Consider the following 22,905-nt stretch of genomic DNA (forward strand, 5'->3'; position numbering starts at 1 on the left):
CAAATGTTACTCAGGTATAAGTACAAAAGTATTAGCATCAAAATATACTCAAAGGACCAAAAGTAAAAGTACTCATTATGCAGGTCGGCCCATTTTCAGAATAATGTATAGCATAGGTTTGGATTATAGTTATTTATGCATTATTGTGTTTATCACAGCTGGTAAAGCATGCAGCTAATTTAATGAATTACTTGTATACTGCAGGGTTGTCTGACTGTGAATATTGCTCCAGATGTCCCTCAAGTCTTATTTAAGTGTTGTTATTTTTTACAACATGAATCTGCTAAGTAACTAAAGGTATAGAATAAATGTAGTGGAGTAAAAGTACACTATTAACCTTTGAAACGTAGTGGTGTAGAAGTACTAAGTAGCAAATCATTGAAATACTTCAGTAAATTAAAAGTTCCTCAAAATTGTTCTAAGGTAGTACTTGAGAAAATGCACTTATCTACTTTACATCCCTGATTAAATTGAAAACAGCTTTAGCCTTCAGTAAATGCAGCCTGACAGGGCTAATTTAGGGCAAAATTACCCAGAGGTGTTGCCATGGATTGCAGCCCCGCCCATTTAGTGACGTAGACGCGTGGAAACGTCGTTCATAGGAGACGCTAGTTACGTCTGCATGAGAAGAAGAAATAAAGACAGCTTCACAGAGCTCAGCTTTGTTAAAACAGGGGAATAAAAGACATACTCCAGCACCCTCTGTTATTCTCCATAGACAGCACGATGCCACGACGCTGCTGTTTTGTTTTATTTTTTGAAGAGAAGAAGCTGGCTACTTAGCTTAGCCACAGTCTGACAGCCAACGTCATTAGCCTGTAGCTAACTGGTTACTTTGAGTAAGGTAAGACTTTTATTTACATGCTAAAACTAACGTAAGCTGTGTTATTACATGACACTTTCAGTAAGATCAATGTCTACATTACATTTTTTATAAACTATACACTGTTTTTTAAGTTTAGTAACAAACAGGCGACAGCTAATGATACGTTTAACTTGGTTTTTTTAGAGCTAAGTCAAGCTATCTTTATTAGCCGCTTAAATCGTAACTTAATTAAATGATCATTTTACTCACTCGAAAACCCTCATCAAAAGTCTTAAAACGTTGTTACACATAAACCATTTATTCGGTCTACAGCTAATTACCTTTGTTAGGAAATAGCCTTAGTCTTAAGGAGCATCAAATACACTTTTATGTTGACTTTCTGTTGCAGGGTTGCTTTTTCTTTCTGTACATCACTGAAGTTGTGGTAATTGTATTTATGATAACAGTAAAATAATGTGTTGAGCTTTAATCTGCTGTTGTTTCATTACCGAGTAATTAAATCCAAGCAAGACAACATGGACATTATAGCTTTCCCTTGCGTTTTTACTTTTGTTTTGATATCATTGAACAAATACGCTTTGTTGTATTTATTGATGTCTAGTGACTGTGCAGGAAGTGGAAATACTTATCGCAAACACAAATATACATAAAAGGTGGCAAGTTTTGCTGTTTGTTTCTTCACAACTGTGGTAATGAATACAATTTAAAAAGTTGATCTGATAAAAAATTAGGTTTTTAAAAAGTGCAAGAAATACTTGTTTCTTTACAATAGAGAGCCCAGTTCTGTGAAGTGTTTTCATATCTTGTTTTGTGGACAAGGCTGAAAGATGTAGGTACAACAACGACTTGTATTTTTTCACAGCTACGAGCTCCTGATGTTCTTAGTAGCATATATCATTTTGGATTTTCATTCAAATTAAATATTTGAGTTGAAATGTTTACAGTAACATTTCACCATATTACAAACAAATTCTAATGAACTCTTGTGTTGTTTTTGACATGACTTTAGCTTTTCAGCCATTTTTGTTTATCATTACATTTGGATGATTCTTCTGACCTGTCTCTTTGAGTACTTGCCCTGCATTTGTTAAAGGTTTGCTCTTGGTTCTTTTTATAAAGACTTGAGTTTTACATGTTGTACTTCGTGTGTCCCTTTTTTAGAGAAAGCAACCATGACACAGAAAGTCAATCTGTCTTCAGTCTCCCTCGGAGTGGAGGGCATGACATGTGGCTCCTGTGTCCAGTCCATAGAGCAGCGAATTGGGACGCTCCCCGGGGTCATACATATAAAGGTAAATGTGCAAAGATGTTCGGTGAGAACATGGATTATTACTTTTAGTTTCAATCAGCATTTTCTTCCAAGTTGATATGCGATTTGTTTATCTTGCTGCATGTCTGAATGTCTTAAAAACGTTCTGAAATGACTATCATGGATGTTGTACAATCCAATCTGTAATTTAAAAGGCAGATATGCATACATTTTTATATTAACAAAAGGGTCCTGTCCATTTTAATGTAAGGCAGTTTGATTATACCCACAGCTGTACTCCCTCAGGACTAACTTGAATTTAAAACCGACTTACATCCATTTGGCCAAGAGAGATTGCTATATTACAATTGTTGTGGTCCTCTGTTTTGTTTATTGTGTGTTTACCCCTCAGGCTTGGGTTAAAGGACAAGATAATGTAATAGAGTGTTCCGGATAAAGCTCTGCCCTTCTCTGTGGACTGTGACAACAGGTCGATACGCAGCTTGCACCCACAGGAAATGTCATTTATGTCTTAAGAGAATTCAGTTCCTGGGTCTTTTTTTAATTCATTTATATAGTCATGATCTGGTAGGAGTGAATAGATGTTTTTGGTAGAACAGACTCATTTTGTCTCATTTTGGCCCTCCCCCCTCTCATTCTCAGAAACAGAAATGTTAAGCCAACAGGCACAATCACTTACAACTTAACCCCCACTGTGGTTGTTACTTATGGCCCAGTCAAGTGATCTCTTCAGCGGGTCACATGTTTCCTTCTTGCTAAAGAGGAAGAGCTAAGGGTCATCAATACTGACACAACACGCTTTGAGCTTGCCAAGGCAAATTACTCATTTTACCCCATTTTTTTAAATATGTGTATAAGGTCAATTGTGGAGACGAGGCAGATTCACAGTACGGCTGTTAAAATGTCACAAGATAATGTATATAGAATAGAATATAATTCCTTTATTGTCATCGCACCAGGTACAACGACATTTAAAAAAAGCAATCCTCGCAGTGCATTTCCACATAAAACGAAAAAATATATATTTATATAAACATATACACACATAAACATATGCTCACACATCCATACCAACATGCATACATGCCCGCACATAATTTAAATACAGTTTACAATATAAAAAACACAGGGATGATATTTTGCATCTCTGATGTCGATCAGTTAATAAATTAATAAAACTATTAAAAAGTAGTGCTATTTTATTGTATTATTGATGATGTGTGGGTAAACTACATTAAAGTGACAATAGACACATTTTTGCTTTAATTGATCTTGAACTAGTAACTAAAGTACATTTTGATTGCCCCATCTAATCGCTTCATGGCACCATCTGCGTCAATAAGACCCCTTCACTGTGCCCTTCTACCTGCCACTGTGTTCTATCTCCCAAAGACCTAATGCATTGTGTCCTGTGCATCTTTATTCAGATGAAAGTAGCTAGAACTAGCTTCAAACCAGCTAAAAAAGCTGTCTATTGGCTCTTTAATTTCTTAACAGCATTTTTGGAACATTAATGTGCGCTCAGGAAATTCTACATGCTGTTATTAATCTGAAAGAAGAAAGCTGCCTTTTATCCTCATGGATGAATTAACCCGATTTATGAGTCGAATAAAAGTCAAATGCAGCTATTGTAAGCTACACTGATTTAGTTTAGCCGGATTGATTGTCCCATTTCTTTCACGTTTTATGAATTTACTCTATTTTAACCTTGACTTTTATGTTGTAGGTGTCTTTAGAGCAGAAGAATGCCACTGTATTATTTGACCAGAGCCACCAGAGCCCAGAGTCTCTGTCGGAGGCCATCGAGGACATGGGCTTTGAATCGAGTCTATCAGCGTCCAGCGCAGCCACCCCCGTCTCCACGGACACCCAGCTGATCCCCACCTCAGGCCTGACACCTGCAGCCCAGCAGGAGGCTCTGGAGAAGCTGTCCCAGATACAGGGAGTGTTGGACGTCAGAGAGAGCCCCTCCCCGATGGGTCTCACTGTTACCTTTGTTCCTTCCCTGACTTCTTCTTCGCAGCTGAGTGAGGCGGTGGAGGTCCCAGCACCCAGCAGCCCAATGCAAATAACCCCAAACATGTCTCCATCGCACACTGCGGATGGCGGGGCGGCGCTCCTCAAACTGAGCATTGAAGGAATGACCTGTCACTCCTGCACTACTACCATTGAAGGAAAGATTGGAAAACTAAATGGGATTGAGAAGATCAAAGGTGATGTTTTTTTTACAAGCTTGAAGTCATACTGCTTCAGTGTCTGATGTAAAAGTGATGTTGTGACACAGTTGCTGCGCAGGAATGTACATCTTAAAGATAACAATTGTCACGTCATGTGAGGTTCTTTGCATGGAAACAGTTGACAGGTTGCTCTGTGGGATTTGACAATGACTCATGAAATACTTCTACTGGTATTGTTGTAAGTAGTGACACGTTTACAGATTCTGTGCGCAGGAAGACTGAAGCTGCAGCTGTATGTTTGTTTTTCTAGAAACATTGTCCCAAATGGAGTTAAATATTAATATTTCACAAAGATGATTTCCTCATGACCCTTTTATAATAATTACAATAATCTTCATTTATGAAGAGCTTTTCAAAACCCCAGATGCAAAACAAGTGCTTCAAACAAGGCAGAAAATTATAATTAATATATTGTAAAATCCCCTTTAACAGAACAGTATAATAAAACCATCAATACTCAAATGATGTGTGCTTAAAGTCATTTTTAACAAGAGATTTAAAAGATGTTATCAACTCAAACAGCCTGATTTCCTCAGGTAGGACAGTCCAGAGCCCTGAATGCAAAGCCTCTGTTCTCTCTGGAGTTCAGCTTTAAAAGACTTCTTCCCAAGTTGGAAATAAACACCCGCCAGGACCTTAAACAGGGACAAAGCACACAGAAAGGACACCTGATTTACTTGATTATATTACCTTAGTATAAATGATGCATGACAAAGGGCCCCTGATCTCATATTAACAGGATCATATGGGACTAAATGATTGTTTAATGGTGATCGAAGGCTTATGTGTACATTTCATGTAGGCATTTTTGGACTTTCGTTTTTGTTTGCCTCATTGTTTTCAATCATTTGCGTCATCTTTACGTGCACAATGACCTGTTCTAGTGAAATATGGTCTTTTATGCTCTGCTTTGGTATTTTTAACTCTGTCATGTCTTTATCGTCCACAGTTGTTTTGGAGACTCAGGAAGCTACAATCGTGTACCTGCCTTACCTCATCACTGTCCAAACCATCACCGACCAGATTGCTGTTTCTGGCTTCAAGGCGTTCGTCAAGTCCAAGCCTCGCCTCCTGCAGCTGTCCCTCAGCGAAATCGGACGTTTAGTTGATTCCCAAAAACCAACTCTCTCTTCACCATCAGAGGCATCAGAGGAGTCAGAAATCTTCATAGACACAAAACTTATTGCGCTCAGGGTAAAAGGTATGCACTGCCGTTCATGTGTGGTCAATATCCAGGACAATATCTCCGTGCTGCCTGGTGTCTCCTCAGTGGAGGTTTCTCTGGAGAAGGAGAAGGCCTCCGTCTGTTACGACCCTGTAAAGGTCACTGTGGCTCAGTTGCAGCAGGCCATTGAAGCGCTGCCTCCAGGGAACTTCAAGACACAGCTCTGGGGCTCCTTGGCCTCTCTCAGTCCTGTTCCCACTCTGCCCACTGCTCTCTTAACTCCCCCCCGGCCTGCTCGAGCAACACAGGCCACACCCGCTGCGTCACAGCCCTGCTTCACCCAGCCTCTAGCATCCACAGTTAATATTCACATCGAGGGCATGACATGCAACTCCTGTGTCCAGTCCATTGAAGGCATGATCTCCCAAAGGAAAGGGGTCACGTCGGCCCAGGTCTCTCTGTCCGAGCACCAGGGGACCTTCGAGTACGATCCACTCCTGACCACACCTGAGGAGCTGAGGGAGGCTGTGGAGGACATGGGCTTTGATGCCTTCCTACCTGGTGAGAGGAGACGTGGTGTGGTTGTTGAGTCTGCTTATTTCTCACGTAGTAAAATGGCTAATTTGTATTTGAACTAGAGAATCGCCTGCAGGTAGTCTTAAGTTCAACTTTGTTGTTTTAGGATGCTCATCATTCAGTGGGTATTGTTGAGACATTTCCTTTTTCCCCCCTTGTTTTCTGCAGAGACCAATTCATTGCTTCCTGTACTAAAACCAAGTCTCTCAAAGTCTTCAAATCTATCAAATGTGAAAGATAATGAGCTAGACGGTGACCTACAGAAAGAGACTCGGGCACGCAACGGAGACAAAAACGCTAAATGCTTCATCCAGATCGGAGGGATGACCTGTGCTTCCTGTGTGGCAAACATCGAGAGAAACCTCAAGAATGAAACTGGTCTGTAAAAACTGCAAATAAATATTAGATACCAGATTTAATGTTCTCCACACGTCAGATTCAAAACCACAACACAGTCATTGAAGAAAGTATTTTGACATGCAAGTTATTAACTGTGTAAACATAACCTAACATTAACTCAAACATATAATCTTACATCATTTCTTGGATTATTATGCTATTTGTAGAATTCATTTGAAATTGTGGTTTGGTATGATTGTTTCCGACTGGTGTGATCCAAACATTTCCACTCATCCAAATGCAATAATTTCCAAAGTCCATAAATTATTTGTAATTCATGAGCTATTATGCTTCAATCTGTATTTAAGCTTGTTTAGTTTTTCAACATTTTCACTGAGGTTAAGGATAATTCAAAGCTACATTCTTAGAAACCCAACAGAAGCTTTGAATGTGAAAAAAACATTCAGTTTTATTTCATTAAGCATTAATCGTACTGTTTGTGCTTTCACCAGGAACTGAAGATACATGTTTTAATGTTTTGCAGGTATCCACTCTGTACTGGTAGCACTGATGGCGAGTAAAGCAGAGGTGCGTTATAACCCTGATCTCATCGACCCTGTGAAGATAGCCGAGTGTGTGAAAGAGCTCGGCTTCTCCGCCTCTGTGATGGAGAACTATGAAGGTTCAGATGGAAACCTAGAACTCGTGGTGAGTAAACCTACGGTCGCATTAACACTTTTAGTGTTAGATTAAAAAGGAAAAGACACATTCAACTCAGTACATTTATTTGCACAGTATCACATCCATAGATAAACATTTCCATCACTAGTGAAGAAGGTCTAAAACATGTATCCTATTTTTCAGTAGATCAAATAAATGTCTGTTCCTCACTTCATCCCCTCTTTAATATATTGTTCTTCCTTTCCCTTCTTGACTGCTCCTCTCCACCTTCTTTCAGGTCAGGGGAATGACGTGTGCCTCTTGTGTTCACAAGATTGAATCCAGCCTCATGAAAGAAAAGGGGATTATATATGCCTCTGTTGCCTTAGCAACCAACAAAGCACACATTAAGCACGACTCTGAAATTATAGGGCCGCGAGACATCATCAAACTGATCAAGGTATTAATCCTGTTATTTAAGCATTTGTTCAGTTATTTTTAACGTTTCTTTTTGCATGCTAACATCGTTTATGTAAACCAATACCATTATGAAGGATTTGTTTGTATCAGTAGTTTGACTGTTAATTGCAGAATCTGGGGTTTGAAGCTTCTTTGGTGAAGAGGGACCGCACTGGCAGTCACCTGGACCACAGCAAAGAGATACGGCAGTAAGTAGCATTTTTGTGTACACCAAGAACACACACAGCCTCTATTTGTTTTTATTTATTTTGGTGATGACTCAACATTCAACAATATGTTTTGCTTATCTCAGGAAAACTTGCATTCACTTACAGAGAGGGCAACACCATCTCTTTATATTCCTCAATGAATTCTGATTATACAAAAACCAGCTTCTCTTACATTTGTACACAAGTTGCATATCGCTTGGACCATTAGTGCCAGGGAAAACTGTAAATTGTGTCAATGGGGAATAATGTTTTGAAAGATAGGTCATATATATTTGAGAATAGCATAAGGTCATGATAAAAATCCTCTTTTTATGTAAACCTTCCTGTACACGCATAAAGGCACCATAAGTCTATACAATACATACACAGTCTATAATATCAATTCATTACTTTGACCTTTTTTGGAATGATTTAATCTAAACAGATTCAATGTGTGATAAAGTCATAAACCTTGACAACAGACCCTCAAAGCTTTAACATTAGCTTGGCATGTAAAGGAAAAATGACCTGCAGTACAGCCTTAACACTATAAACATGGGTTTACTTTATGTATATGCAGTGTTTGTGGGTTATTCATCGGAGAAGTGAAATGAAAAGTCTCCATGGACATTTCCTTGCCCCTCTCTAAGGACTATTAAAACATAGATGACAAAATAAAATGCACAACTGTCTTTGCTCTCTAAGATGGAGGAAATCTTTCCTGGTGAGCTTGGTTTTCTGCGTGCCTGTCATGGGCATGATGACCTACATGATGATCATGGACCACAACATGAATGTTTCACACCAACACAACGCCACCATGGACGACCGCAACCACTACCACGCCACCATGTTCCTGGAGAGACAGCTGCTCCCAGGCCTCTCCATCATGAACCTGTTGTCCTTCCTCTTCTGTGTGCCTGTACAGGTATCTCCCCTGCACTCTCAGGAACAGCACAAATATTCAGATTTTATAAGATGGACTGAATGTAATGTTTTGGTGAATTCTGTGTTTCCTCTCTTTAGTTTATTGGAGGTCGCTACTTCTACATTCAAGCCTACAAAGCCCTGAAACACCGATCTGCCAACATGGATGTGCTCATAGTGCTGGCTACCTCCATAGCCTTCACCTACTCACTGATTGTCCTCATAGTGGCCATGGTGGAGAAGGCAAGAATCAACCCCATCACCTTCTTCGACACACCGCCGATGCTCTTTGTCTTCATCTCCCTGGGGCGCTGGCTGGAGCAGATAGCCAAGGTTGAGCTCATAATCATTATTCATCTATGACATTAAATGCAGGATCTTAATTTAATGTATAAGTCATTTGGAAATCATCTTCTTCCACCCAGAGCAAGACATCTGAGGCTTTGTCCAAGCTGATGTCCTTACAAGCTACTGAGGCCACGGTGGTGACTCTCAGCAGCGACAAGTCCCTTCTCAGGTACTCTTTGTTCTCTGTACTCATTTTGTGCTCAACCTTTCATATCTTTGTTGGTTTTAGATTACAATATATCTACGGTTTGCAGATTAAATGTCAGTTAAAGGTCTAACGGGAAATAACAAGGACTTCATAAACAATGAAGAATAGCACATAACTCAATCCCAAATGGGATTCAGATGTAATCCTTGATTTATTATGGAATTGTCCAATGCTTTTGTGTGAAATAAAAAAAGTTAGTTGATTGACCATCAAAGGGAAATTCAACTGTAAATGTCATTTTTATCTACTACTCAGATTTCAAAAAACCCTGCTGGGATAATCAATAATTGTATCAGTTGCCAGTAAAGCAATTGTTTATGCGGCTGTGTGGTATACACACTTGGTGCCCAAGAAATACAAGGCAAATTAATACAGCACAAAAACACAACTATAAAAAAACTGTAAAAATCATATGTCAGTTTATAGAAGTGAAAAGCAAAAGAGATCCAACTACACCGTCCTCTAAGAGTTTGGGAGGGTATAAAGGAGTGTCGTTGAGTTTGTTGGTTGATCAAGTGGAAGTCTGAGAATGCGTATAGATTTCAGAAATGGAAACTGTAGATATAAAGGGGTTGGAAGAATCAGATGGGATGGATTCTTATTTTAGTTATTTGTTCCTATATAACTGTTTGTTGTAAACATCCTATCCAACTTATTGAGTTCATTTCTGTGTTTGACCTTGAAAGTTAACAGCTCATAAAAGAGAAAGTGAGTACAAACTCCTTAGAAGATATATAAAACATTGTCATCAGGTCAACCTGGCACTTCCTGAGGGAAAAAGAGATGCTGCCTTTTCTTGTTCACTGTGTCAGTATTACTCTCAAAATGCTATTGTCTAGTATAGCTCCCAAATACATGTAGAGCTGCCCTTTTTCTATATTCTGTCCATCAATCACTGTCTGCAGAGAACCTCTTTAAATCAATGCACAGTACCATGGGACATTACCTCTCTGTGCAGGCTCACTGTATGCCTTCATACAATTGGGCATGCTTATTTACTCTAGTGTAAGATATAATTACAGCAGTAGTGTAATGATAGCCTGGCGTTGTATCCACAGTGTATAATTTAAAGTGTGTGTGACGTGGTGTGTTCCAGCGAGGAGCAGGTGGATGTGGAGCTGGTGCAGAGAGGCGATGTGGTGAAAGTGGTTCCTGGAGGGAAGTTTCCAGTCGATGGGCGGGTCATCGAGGGACACTCCATGGCCGACGAGTCTCTGATCACAGGTTGGTCGCAGTGAAGGAATGGACCACGTACCTATTCGATTAAAGGCCCAATATCAGTATTGGTTAGATGAAAGTATAAGTATTCAGATAAAGTGAGCCAAGGCAAGAGATTTGACTTGCGTTCTGATTGGTCTCTAAAAATGTGTTACTTTTAGCTGTTTGTCTTGTAGTGTGTTATCTACTGTCCCAGTGTTGACAAAGTTCACTACACTAGTTATTAGCCCTGATTTGTCACATTGTTGGCATTCAATCAGAAATGTACTTAAGACTATGAGAAGATAAATTACCATTACTAAGAAACATGTAATCTTTGGTTATTATTTGAGTTGGGGCATATTTTAATGATATTGCCAAACATTCAAGATAGTGGACATAGTATTTTGCATATTCAATCTTTTTAAACAACATATTAACATCATCATGGAAAGTTATTTTCCTTAAGCTTTGAAACAAAAAAGAGATATTCTCTGCAGCACCCCAATAACATTTTTAAATCAACTATTCTGCCTCCTGAGATTTGAATATTTCAGAATTCCATATAGCAATTTCAACATAATTGTAATTATTAGTTCAGCGCTCATTTGAGTCCAAGTCTTTGCCAAAACAGCAGATTTGCTCCAGATGTGGCGCTCCTTTTTCCCGCTGCCCTGCCGTGTTTCCTCACCAGCTGTTGCTCTGACTCCAGGTGAAGCCATGCCGGTGACGAAGAAGCCCGGCAGCTCAGTGATCGCAGGCTCCATTAACCAGAATGGCTCTCTGCTGGTCCGGGCTACACATGTTGGCCTGGACACCACGCTGTCTCAGATCGTCAAACTAGTGGAGGAGGCTCAGACTTCAAAGGTGAAATATGTGGTTGGAGATCTGCATGGTGTCTACCTGCTTTGAGGATCATTGCTCAGGTATTTAATTCATGACATTTCTTTTTTAGGCTCCCATCCAGCAGTATGCAGATAAGATCAGTGGCTACTTCGTGCCCTTCATTGTTGTCATATCTTCACTCACACTGGTCGTCTGGATTGTCATCGGGTTTTTAGACTTCTCTCTGGTGGTGGAGTACTTTCCTGTGAGTGTTATTGAATTCTTGTTATCTGACTTTACCAAGCTCCTCAGTAAAGCATCAGGAAATTATTTTTTACAGAATTGAAACATTACAAATGTCACTGCATCTCATTTTGTTCACTATTGCAATTACACTTTCTTATCTTCAGTGATAGTAAAAGTGATTTGTATTTCATTTTAACGGCCCTATTTTCTCCCTGCAGGGTTACGATAAGAGCATTTCCAGGACAGAGGCAGTGATTCGCTTCGCCTTCCAGGCCTCCATAACGGTGTTGTGCATCGCATGTCCCTGTTCCCTCGGCTTGGCAACCCCGACAGCTGTCATGGTGGGCACAGGGGTTGGTGCCCAGAATGGCATCCTGATAAAGGGAGGAGAGCCACTCGAGATGGCGCATAAGGTGTGTAAATGATCATTTTGTAACACTCATACGTACGGAACAACTGTCAATTAAACACATTGAAAAGTGGTTCTGGTATCTAAGCTCACAAAACCACATTAGTGTAAGGTTGCTCTGATTTAAATACTGCTAAAACGTTTAATATTGATCCTAAATGTATATTTGTTTTACCTTAGGTCCAGACAGTGGTGTTTGATAAGACTGGGACAATCACATATGGCGCCCCGAAGGTGATCCAGGTCAAGATAGTTGTGGAGGGGAACAGGATGCCTCGCTCCCGACTGCTGGCCATCGTGGGCACAGCTGAGAACAACAGTGAGCACCCTCTGGGAGCAGCCATCACCAAATACTGCAAACAGGTTGGCTCCTACCTCACATGTAACGCCCACCCAGGAAAATGTCAGATGCTCTACATGATTGTTAATTTCAGAAATCAGAAACATCAAGTAAATATGTTCGTCGACAACCTTTTTCCATTACTTTGACAAGACGGCACTTATGTCATCAGCCAACAACCGTGACTAAATCAATAAAAGTGATAACGTAACAGTGCAATAAAGCAAAGTCTGAAAGATCTAGTTTAAAGATGAAAAAACCCTTTCTCATTTTTCGTTGACTAAAAGTCAGATTTTTCTCTCGTTTGCTGTGCTGCCATATCAGGACTACAGCAGCATATAGGGGCGCAGTCAGGAGGAAGAATAACTACATTACTAAAGCTAAGGGGTCCAATGACAACAACTGGGCTTGGAAGAAAGAAATGAGGTGGCATTTTGGCCAGACTTTATTGACTGATCAGTTCAAAAATAATCACGTGACTAAAAAAACACAAGAATGTCATCGCTTTTTTATTGACTATAGATAGACGATAGAATCGGAGGATGAAGCCCTCTTTAATGGTCACACATGTTCATGCACACAGCACACACAGTGACATTTGGTCTCTGCATTTAACCCATCCTAGTACTAGGAGCAGTGGGCAGTTATTGTACAGCGCCCGGGGAATATATATATATATATATATATATATAACTAAAGTAGTTGAGGTTTTATTTTGCTATCATACGATTAAATGCCCACGCATGATCTTCCTTATGAGTCATGAATGTTTTATTTAACATCCATCACTTTTTGTTGTGAAGGAGCTCAGCACGGAGTCTCTTGGCGCCTGCACGGACTTCCAGGCGGTGCCGGGCTGTGGGATCAGATGTCAGGTCAGCAACACGGAGACCCTGCAGAGGCAGTCGGACAGCGACAGCGAGGACAACAACCAGCGCAACAGCATCCTCGTCCAGATCAGTGACACCCGGATGTCCACCAGCTCCCATCCCCTCATCATGGACCCACAACCGCTAAGTATGATGGGGATCACCTTTTTGTGGTTTTAACAGAAATACTGAAACATTCTTATGTAGTCCTGAGATTATTTCATTTAGATTTAAATGTTTTCCGTTCATGGTATGCACAAACTCAATGTATAACAATTATTTACAAAACATGTCTCTGTAAACATACCCAGTGGCGTTTTTATATGTACAAAAGTGGTGGGGCACAAAAAACTTAGATGTCTATATACAGGGGTGCACATAACTGGTACGCAGGTACGCATGCGCGGCAACAATCTGAAATGCGTACCGTCACTTGTGTCACAAAGCACATTTGCGTACCGACGTTCTTGTGAAGCTTTTCCAGAAGGCGGTTAGATCACCGGACGACAGAGTTGGTCTCCGTGTGCACAGACAGGGCTGCTGTTAACGTCGGTCTGTACAGCAGCCCTGCGCTAAAACAGCTGATGACAACGTTCACACGCCCCGCGGTCACGAAGCGCTGTACTCCACCCCCCCCCCGTCAACAATCGCGAAGCGCTGTACTCCACTGTCACCCCCCGTTGACAATCGCCACAAGTTGGAGTACCAAACACTGACTCCAGGTACTCATCTGAGTACCTCACTGAGAAAGTTGTGTGCACCCCTGTCTATATATAAGCTTCTGCAGTGACGTGCAGTGAGGTTCATGGCTGGTGAGGCACTGGCACTGACTCTTCAGGTTTACAAATCTTATATTTTGACCTAAACCAAAATATAATATTATTTTCAAAAGCTTTTTTTGTCTGATGCTTCGATTAATTTTAAACAGACAGTTCAACAAAAGGATACCCAAAAAATGTAATTTTATCATTTAAATATTGAATTGTTCTCTCTAAGTAAGATCCCATTTTCAAAAAATTGCGGTCTTACCTTGACTTGAAGATGAAGTCCATTTGCCTATCCTTCTGGACAAAAAATTATATAACTTTTTTGTAAAAGTCCTCCTTATCTTCTCGTAGTTTCAAAAGTCTATCATAAATCTAATCGATAGATTTATGATTCGAAAATTATAAAAGTAGGGTAGACATGTGGATATTATCCGGCTGAACAAAACGTGCATTTATCTAACAGGTACGTTTCCCACAGATCTTATTTCGAGCTATTTTCTAAAATCCTATGGAGAAACCTCATTGCTTTTTTGCAGCTTACTTCCTGGTTTTAGGACGCGTCACTGCAGCTCTCTCGTCTCCTCTTCACACACCACACTTTTCGCGGCACACGTACTTACAGCCAATCAGCTCTGAATGATGTGAGATGACGTATGGTGGGGATGGCAGCTCAGTGCCCCTATGGTGTTTTGTTTTTTTGCCACACACATTACATTGAAAAATACTCTGAGCATGGGCAGTGTAGTTTTTACAGTCACCGTTCACTTTGACAGTGAGAGGGTGGGGCATGATCAGGTTTTGTCCCACATGGCTCAAAACGGCACTGTAGACACTAATTAGAAGAACACAGACTAAAACAGCAATGTACAGACGAATCAGATGATTAAACATGACCTTAAAATATATTTTATATATTTTTTAATTTCTTTTTTTGCATCTCTTTCCATTTTTTGTAATCATTATGTGTAATACTTTCTGCTGACACTAGGTGGGGCTGTGCCCCACCTGCACCTAATGACCAGTCGCCACTGAACATACCATACCCGAAATGGAGCAGGGAGAAGAAAATAATCTTATATGACCTGCCCCTTTCTCTAAAACAAAATAGAAATAGATGGTCTGTCCTTCATATTTTCTTATTCACAGCCAATCATTGCTGTATTGTAGGAAAATAAGAGAAACACAAAAACTTACAAAAAATACTTAGTTCCCACTTGACAGTTACGGGAAAGAAACAAAAAAAACAACACCAAAACATCACATGAACAAGGAAAGGTGCAACACCCTCATCTGAGTCCAACTGGAGTAGAAGGGGAAAGCGGCGCATAATAATGATAATAATAATAATAACAATAATAATGGGACCTGCAAATAAAGAACATATAACGTATTCACATTCCGCGGCTTCATATAGTCCCATTTTTCTTAATTTATACAAGTTCTTTAACTGAAAAAAACCTATACAATTCTTTAGATCATTCTGTGGAGAATTCCACAGTTTTACACCAACCACCTAAATACACATCTGCTTTAAAGTAGTACAATTACATTTCCTTCTGTGGTCTTCATCGTCTGATCCCAAAACAAGCAACTGTTGTAAATTGAATTAATTTAGGTAGTGAGACAGTTGTTTCTATGCTGTTGTCTAACCTCATTGATCTCTGTGTGAAGGCCTCGTCCAGACGGCCACCTACATTGTCCTGATTGGAAACAGAGAGTGGATGAGGAGGAACTGCCTGCAGGTCAGCCCGGACATCGATGAGGCCATGATCGAGCACGAGCGCAGAGGACGCACGGCTGTCCTCGTGGCTGTCGACAGTGAGTTTAGTTTAGTTTATTATTTTTTTTCGAGCGTGTAAAACCAAAGAAAATACAAATGAAACAAAAGGTGATACAGACATGATACAGTACTATACAAATGAATGCAATAACAAAACGAAACATTTAATTAATAATTGAATAATCTGTAGTATCATTGTCTGATATCAATAAACAACAAAGCTTTAGCTAATTACACGTCCGAAAAGGGGTCGGAAGTTTACACTTATTTAATATGAGTAGCTCTGTTTCAGATGAAATGTACACTGTTTGTCATAATTGTCTGATTGCTGAAAGTAATTTTCTGTCTAAAACTACATGTATTCCTGTTAAGCATGTTACTTTGTGTTGTAGACACTCTGTGTGCGATGATAGCCATAGCAGACACGGTGAAGCCAGAGGCGGAGCTGGCCGTCCACACCCTGCTCAGCATGGGGCTGGAGGTGGTGCTGATGACCGGAGATAACAGCAAGACGGCACGAGCTATCGCTGCTCAGGTACGACAGAGACATAGAGCTGGGCGATGTTTGGGAGAACGCAATGTTAATTTAAAATTACAGTGTTGCTTTTGGAACAAACAACAGCATACAAATCACAATATATTACGACATCATGGTATCCAAGTCGTATAATATTAAGCACTTTTAATGAGTGAGAATTTTTGCACTTCTGGTTTTTGAATGGGTTTTTCGTGAGATGCCAGAAATAAGCGGAGTGGTTAAGCCCACTTCAAGCCGAGATTTCAAGTTTTTTCTTCTACAGTATTAATGTCACAAATTCGACTACAATGGTTGTCGGGACATTAATGTAATCGCGCAAAACACCATAAACGCAACACTAGTCGGCTTCTAGCTTAGTGGCGGCGTTGAAATCATGCTACCACTTTAAAAATGATTAAATTGTTGTTCATTTGTTAAGATTGTGCTGCTGAACAATACATATAAGTACCGTTATCTTCGCCACAGAGCTTATTGTATACAATAATCCAAAATTCAATGGAAAAATACCAATGGCTTCTTGTCCAAGGCAACTGGGCGATGCTACATTCCAGCAATCCTCTAGCAACAAAAAACCTTCTTAGACACATAGTCCAGGTCTTCTTTTTTGTATATTTCTGTGTTTCTGAGCCCATTTCCCTGCATTTCCTCAGGTGGGCATCAGGAAGGTGTTTGCCGAGGTGCTGCCCTCCCACAAGGTGGCCAAGGTGGAGCAGCTGCAGCAGGCAGGAAAGATCGTAGCCATGGTGGGCGACGGCGTCAACGACTCTCCTGCTCTGGCCATGGCTGACGTAGGCATCGCCATAGGAACTGGGACAGATGTGGCCATAGAGGCAGCAGACGTGGTGTTGATCAGGGTGAGGATTTGAGCTTGGGGGAGGGTTTTTTTTTGGTTGCAATAAATGAATATCTCTAGACACGGTGTCACAGAGCACAACACTGTATCCTCAGACAAGATGTTAAATTAAATTATAATATGCCAGTTTTTTGCAAGACATAAATCTATTACTGGTCAATAATTCTGGGTAACTCAAGAGAAAATCATACATTCCTATTTTAGCAGTACTGTTACTTAAAAGTACAGACGTTGGTTATTATGTAACTTTTGTCTTTATTTCCTAAATTGTGAAGTGCTTTATTTTTCCAAACATTTCGTTATCTTAAAACCAGCAATGTATAGCTAATGACATGACATGACAATGCAGAATAATGCTTTTAAAAAGAAAATAGTTTGGTTTTACAAAATATATTCATCCACTTTGGACCACTGGTTTCAAAAATCTATGTATAAATACTGAATAAAACTGTTTCCTTATCTGAAATATCTACCCTTTTTTCTTACGCTGGTCTCGTCTTGTGTGCAGAATGACCTCCTGGATGTGGTGGGCAGCATCGACCTCTCTAAAAAGACCGTCCGGAGGATCAGGATCAACTTTGTCTTTGCTCTTATCTATAACCTGGTTGGCATCCCTATTGCTGCTGGTAGGTGACTGCCAGGGTTTGTTTGAATGATGTCTTCTCATTGACAGTGATCAGTGCCACAGTTTGGATCACCGCACTGATAAGAGCCGTGTCTGTCCTCAGGTGTGTTTCTCCCCATTGGTCTGGTGTTACAGCCGTGGATGGGCTCTGCTGCCATGGCGCTGTCCTCGGTCTCCGTGGTCTTATCTTCCCTGCTGCTCAAATGGTAAGAGATATTTAATCTGAGAAACTACTGGCAAACACATCCTCTTCTCTGGCACTATTCCATTTCCGTAACATGAAATGAAACTCTCTGAAATACACGTTTAAGTGTTAATTCTACTGCACATGTCAGCATGTTTGCATACCGGTATGTCAATTTCTCTTCAAGATTCAAGGCTTTATTTTCATGTGCACATTTAGATATGGCAATGAAGTCACAAGCTCCTCCAACAGTGCAACATGAATATATAGGACATAAAATAGATAAAATAGTGCAAGAGAATGTTTTGAGATGTGCAAGTAATTACAAATAAAATAGAAATAGTGCAAGAATAGTCTATAATATACAAGTCAATGGAATATGATATATAGATAAATAATTAGCAAAATGCAAACAGATGAATGTATTGTTATTTGCACATTTGGAAAACATACCAAAAAAAAGTCTTATTGTAAGTAATTGGGAAGTTTTAAGACGCCATCTGTATGTTTACTTTAATTTAATGTGATTACTTTACCCTATTTGCCTGTCGCTTCGAACAAATTGTCCTTCATTTACAATACTTATCTTTAAAGGCAGTTTTCTACAAATAAGCTTGTTATCACTCAGACAGAAATTCCCACTTCATTCATTTAAAAAAAGAAAAAAGTGTAACACAAAAAATAATTGTGTTAAAGGTGGGGTAGGTAATTTTGGAGAAACCAGCTCAAGTGCGCTAGAATTTGAAAATACACAGCCGGAAAAAATCTGCCACTTCCTTACAGAGCCCCTCCTCCAACACACACGAACGCGCACATGACCAATGAGGGCACGAGATAAGTTTGTGCACAGATGGAAGGCTGACAGGCAGGTAGGCCATCCAGTTATTTTAGCCGGGCCGGCTAAAATGATTGGTCGTGCTTTTTACAGTACTACGGCTTCCACAGATGACATTTTTGTATGGATTTTTTGTCAAAGCACTTAAGATATTCATTGCTATCGGGATGTTAAGAGCATTCCATGGAATATAACAAAAAGTGTATCTCGAGCCGGTTTCTCAAACTTACCTACCCCACCTTTAATGTCTATAATCAGCTGGTTTCATTATGATATATTTTGAGTTTTTAACCCTTCACCTGTAGTGTGTCCCCTTAACGTGTTTTGAGGTGTGCTTTTTCCTTCTCCCTTTTTAAAAATATTCCTCTAAAACCATTTCCCATCGCTGTCCACATTAGTCTAATCCCGTCTTCTGGTCTCTGCTCAGTTACACAAAGCCCACGGCGGAGATGCTGGAGGCCAGGCTGGGGAACAGCAGGCGTCCGGGCAGCCTGTCCGACGTCAGCGTCCACATCGGGATGGGCGAGATGCGGCGTCCCTCCCCCAGACTCAGCCTGCTGGACCGCATCGTCAACTACAGCCGGGCCTCCATCAACTCCCTGCGCTCCGACAAGCACTCCCTCAACAGCTTGGTGCTCAGCGAGCCCGACAAACACTCCCTGCTGGTGGGGGAGGCGCAGTGTGAGGAGGAGTTCTGCTGAGGCTCACACGGCCCTCATGGTTTTAAGCTGAAGTAGATAACAACATTTATTCTAGGCTAGGAAATTGAATAATTGCTGCTGTAGGTGCCTTAGGGCAGCAATGTTGACTTGGAAAAAAAGCTTACATGTCCCTGGATTTTCTTTTAGCTCAACCAGCTGATCACATGCACTTCAGAGAGGGAGGAGAGGTTTCTCTCCCTCAGTTGCAGACTATCTTTTGTTGAGGTCATCGCCCCAGGGCCCAGTCTTTGACTGAGCCTTTGACTCTCTGTGGGCATGAAGCATCTACAGAGCTTTGAAGCGTCCACATCCAGGAAGCAGAGAGATAATCGCCTCTGATCTGCCAGTACAATCTTTCCAAAGACATTTTAACCGTGGTGCCCGGTATAAGAGAAGACACTACCAGGTTATATTTTAACACTTTACCTTAAATGGGAAATTATAATGTTGTATAATTATATTCCAGAGTATTTATATTACCCTTATTTATCTCTTTTTTTCATTATATTCTATGTGAAGAATGAAGTTGTCGAATCCAAATGTATCCACAGAATGTGTAATTACTGATTAAGGAAAGGCATGAAGACTCGTGAAGTCAATCGAAAAAGAAACCAGCTGAAGACTGAATTTTGTGCTACCAGAGTTGGCTGTTAATGTCACATTGTAACCCAAGTGCCAATCCAAGTGCCACCTCGGCAAAGTCCATCACATTCCAAAGATAGCAGCGCACAGAGGTTACTTTGGATTAATGTGGATAAAGTGTGAACAGAGATAAGGTCAACGCCTCGCAGCAGAGACGCTGAATGGTGACGGCAGGTATAGAACACCTCTCATAGGTTTCTATAGGTGTGTCTGCATCTTCAGTTATCATTGTTAGAAATGAACAGAAATTGTTACATGGGTGACTTTGTGCTGAAATTACTTTATTTGCTCGTTGCAAAGAGAAGGTTTTGTGTTGGATGCAGTTCGTTGTGAAAAAGAAAAATGTGTCTTTTTATACAGAAGACATGTTGACATGTCACACACAGGAAAAGCAGAAGGGAAGTTAATGAGGAATGATGTTGGGAAACTTTAATAGAACGGACATTTTCACTAACAAATATCCTTTTCCTACTCAAGTCAAAATGTCTGCTGTGGAAAAGGCCTTTTGCGAAAGCCTTTGTTTTCTTTCTGTCATCACACTAGATAAGATGTTGTTACTGTTTCCAGGAATTTATTTCAGTGGTGGCAAATCTCTGCTTTTTATTATGTGATTCACACTGTTGCACTTGATCAAAGAACCATCTTTAAACCCAGGGGAGCAGGAAACACAGCTGTGACTCAGCAGTTCCACCAAACAAGTTACTGAGAGGCAAATATTGAAGAATTAAGTAGATTGTTTCTTTAAAATCATTGTAGGAGAGGAAAAGTTGAGATTACATCTTGCAATCAAAGACAGCTTCTGGTCAGCTTTATTTTTCTATAATGTAAAAGTATTTCAAAAATGATGCTGAATTATTCTCTGCTGTGTCAAATCTGGAGATAATCATTACAGTCCAGCTATTCCTTGCATTTCTGTGTCCCAAGCTTCTATAGTATTTCTGTTAGGTGATATAAAATACCATCAGTTTGTCCTGCCACTTTCCCATGATGCATTATGTTCTGTAGCTATCACAGCCAGCTAGGTGCCAATCTGTTGTTGTTTGTTTGTTTGTAAAGACGTCCATAGGGCTTAGGATCTGTGTGCACTTAAATTTAAGCAAGTCCATGTTTGCTGTCTTTCATATTTCTTCTGAACGTGATGTGCCTTGGAATAAAACGCTTTTGTAATCTCACTGTGCAGTTTCAAACACAAGGTGGCGCCATGGAGCCGACAGTTAAACATTACCGACATCAGATTTCATCAACTTTATTTCTTCCAGTAAGTCTAAACATCACATCACCGCAGTTTACTGAAAAACAGATATATTTTCTTAAATCATTTTTAAGATTAATGCAGACTGTAAATGACTTCTTCCTCTTGAGTTGATTTGTATCGCTTTGGCTGTAATGACAATCTCATTTGGTAGATTGAAACTTGTTAGTTATTAGGTAGTTAATTTCATATTTTTAACACATTAAAGGGGGATTAGTTCTCATTATATGCAGTCAGAGCAAGTTCAACTTCCCTCGCTGATTTAAGATGTGCTAAAAAGCGTGGTGGTGAGGAAACTGAACAGGTCTAAACAAGTATTTAAAATGTGCAGCATTTAGAATCTGTTACCATATTGTGCTTTCTGGACAAACACAGCGTTAACAGCTGAAATTAGAAAATGCTACATTCAGTTACCTTTAACACTAGAATAACAAACTTCACTTCAAACCAGCTAGGGAACCGCTCCATCTCCAACACATCTCTCTGGAAACACTGACGATCTAAAGAAAAGTTACTTATACAGCAATATATGTAATAGATTTACAGTATATTTAACATTTAACACCTCACAGAAATTACACACCATGATGAGCAAAAGATGCAATGAAATCAAATCTTCATTCACAAGCATTTGATTTTTTTGAAAAGCAAATCTTTTAACACACTGGATCCTAAAATCCTTCATACCTTTTCAAAATGAGGATAATTAATACTGTTAGTTTTGTGGCTCCAAGTCCATCTTTTTCACTCTCTTAATTTAAAATATCCAATTATAAATCTGCCATGCCGCTGTACAGTCTCCTAGAATTCTTCCTCACAGTTATATTTCATTACAGCAGCTGAAAATGCAAAATGAAAATGCAATCAGCTTTAAAAAGCCAGAAGGCCCACACAGCACAGGAAACACCAACCGTGTCCAAACAGAGCAGGGAGAGATCATAATGTCCGTCATAATTAAAACACATATTCATTAGATTGATCCCTGTCTTTATATATCATCCTTTCCCTGGAAAATACTATCTTGAGCATGATTTTGGTATTGTTTTCCAAACACTGACAGCCATGTCTAACATGTGGAATATAGTACCTCGAAAACAATGTGATATAACTGCCACATTACCATTAAAATGTATCACTTTGTGCGGTAATAATCAAGCCTCTTAGGATGCTGCGTTGAATTACAGAAGATGGATACTATACATACACGTTTGTGTAAGGTATGAATGAGTGTTTGTGGTGTCACTTATGGTGATCACTAAATCCTGGATAAACACTCGGACATATGGAAGTTGGAACCTGTGTGTTTGCTCAATTATTATTGACACATTTTGTCACTGCCGTTCAGCTGTCCTGAGTTTGGCCTCTGTGTGACTAAGTATACATAAAATCATTAGTTTTCACAGAGGTTAATTCATACAGGCGGTTTGTTCATGCATGTTGGCAAGCAGAATAAATAGTACGATACACTGATTATTAAGACATCAAGTAGCACCATGTTGGCTCATGGATGGTTGTTACCATCATAGCGTCACATTTTGTGGGGTGGATCCCTGGAGAGTTGTCAGATTCATGGTTACGACGTCAAGAGGCCTCAAGGCTTACTGAACGTCACTCATTT

The 22,905-nt window shown here is 40.0% G+C and overlaps 1 protein-coding gene across 3 annotated transcripts; it reads left to right on the forward strand.

Annotated features, from left to right (window-relative positions):
* Positions 1-598: 598 nt before the first annotated feature.
* On the forward strand, positions 599-21,207 carry atp7a (ATPase copper transporting alpha). 3 transcript variants are annotated; one of them, XM_034121171.1, is made up of 23 exons: positions 599-844; positions 1,988-2,118; positions 3,823-4,309; positions 5,283-6,059; positions 6,243-6,452; positions 6,958-7,121; positions 7,372-7,533; positions 7,665-7,741; positions 8,447-8,669; positions 8,768-9,001; positions 9,094-9,185; positions 10,321-10,448; positions 11,134-11,288; positions 11,377-11,511; positions 11,711-11,905; positions 12,082-12,264; positions 13,045-13,258; positions 15,549-15,695; positions 16,050-16,192; positions 16,846-17,049; positions 17,557-17,674; positions 17,777-17,879; positions 19,120-19,393. In XM_034121171.1, exons 2-23 carry the CDS (start codon positions 1,999-2,001, stop codon positions 19,391-19,393), a joined length of 4,545 nt encoding a protein of 1,514 aa, XP_033977062.1. In that variant the 5' UTR covers positions 599-844; positions 1,988-1,998. The 3 variants fall into 3 exon arrangements, with proteins under 3 accessions (XP_033977062.1, XP_033977063.1, XP_033977064.1); XM_034121172.1 differs by having other exon boundaries at positions 599-839; XM_034121173.1 differs by lacking the exon at positions 599-844 and having other exon boundaries at positions 1,999-2,118; positions 19,120-21,207.
* Positions 21,208-22,905: the final 1,698 nt, after the last annotated feature.

Source organism: Trematomus bernacchii, unplaced genomic scaffold (genome assembly GCF_902827165.1).
Source record: "Trematomus bernacchii unplaced genomic scaffold, fTreBer1.1, whole genome shotgun sequence".
Taxonomy (NCBI): Eukaryota; Metazoa; Chordata; class Actinopteri; order Perciformes; family Nototheniidae; genus Trematomus; species Trematomus bernacchii.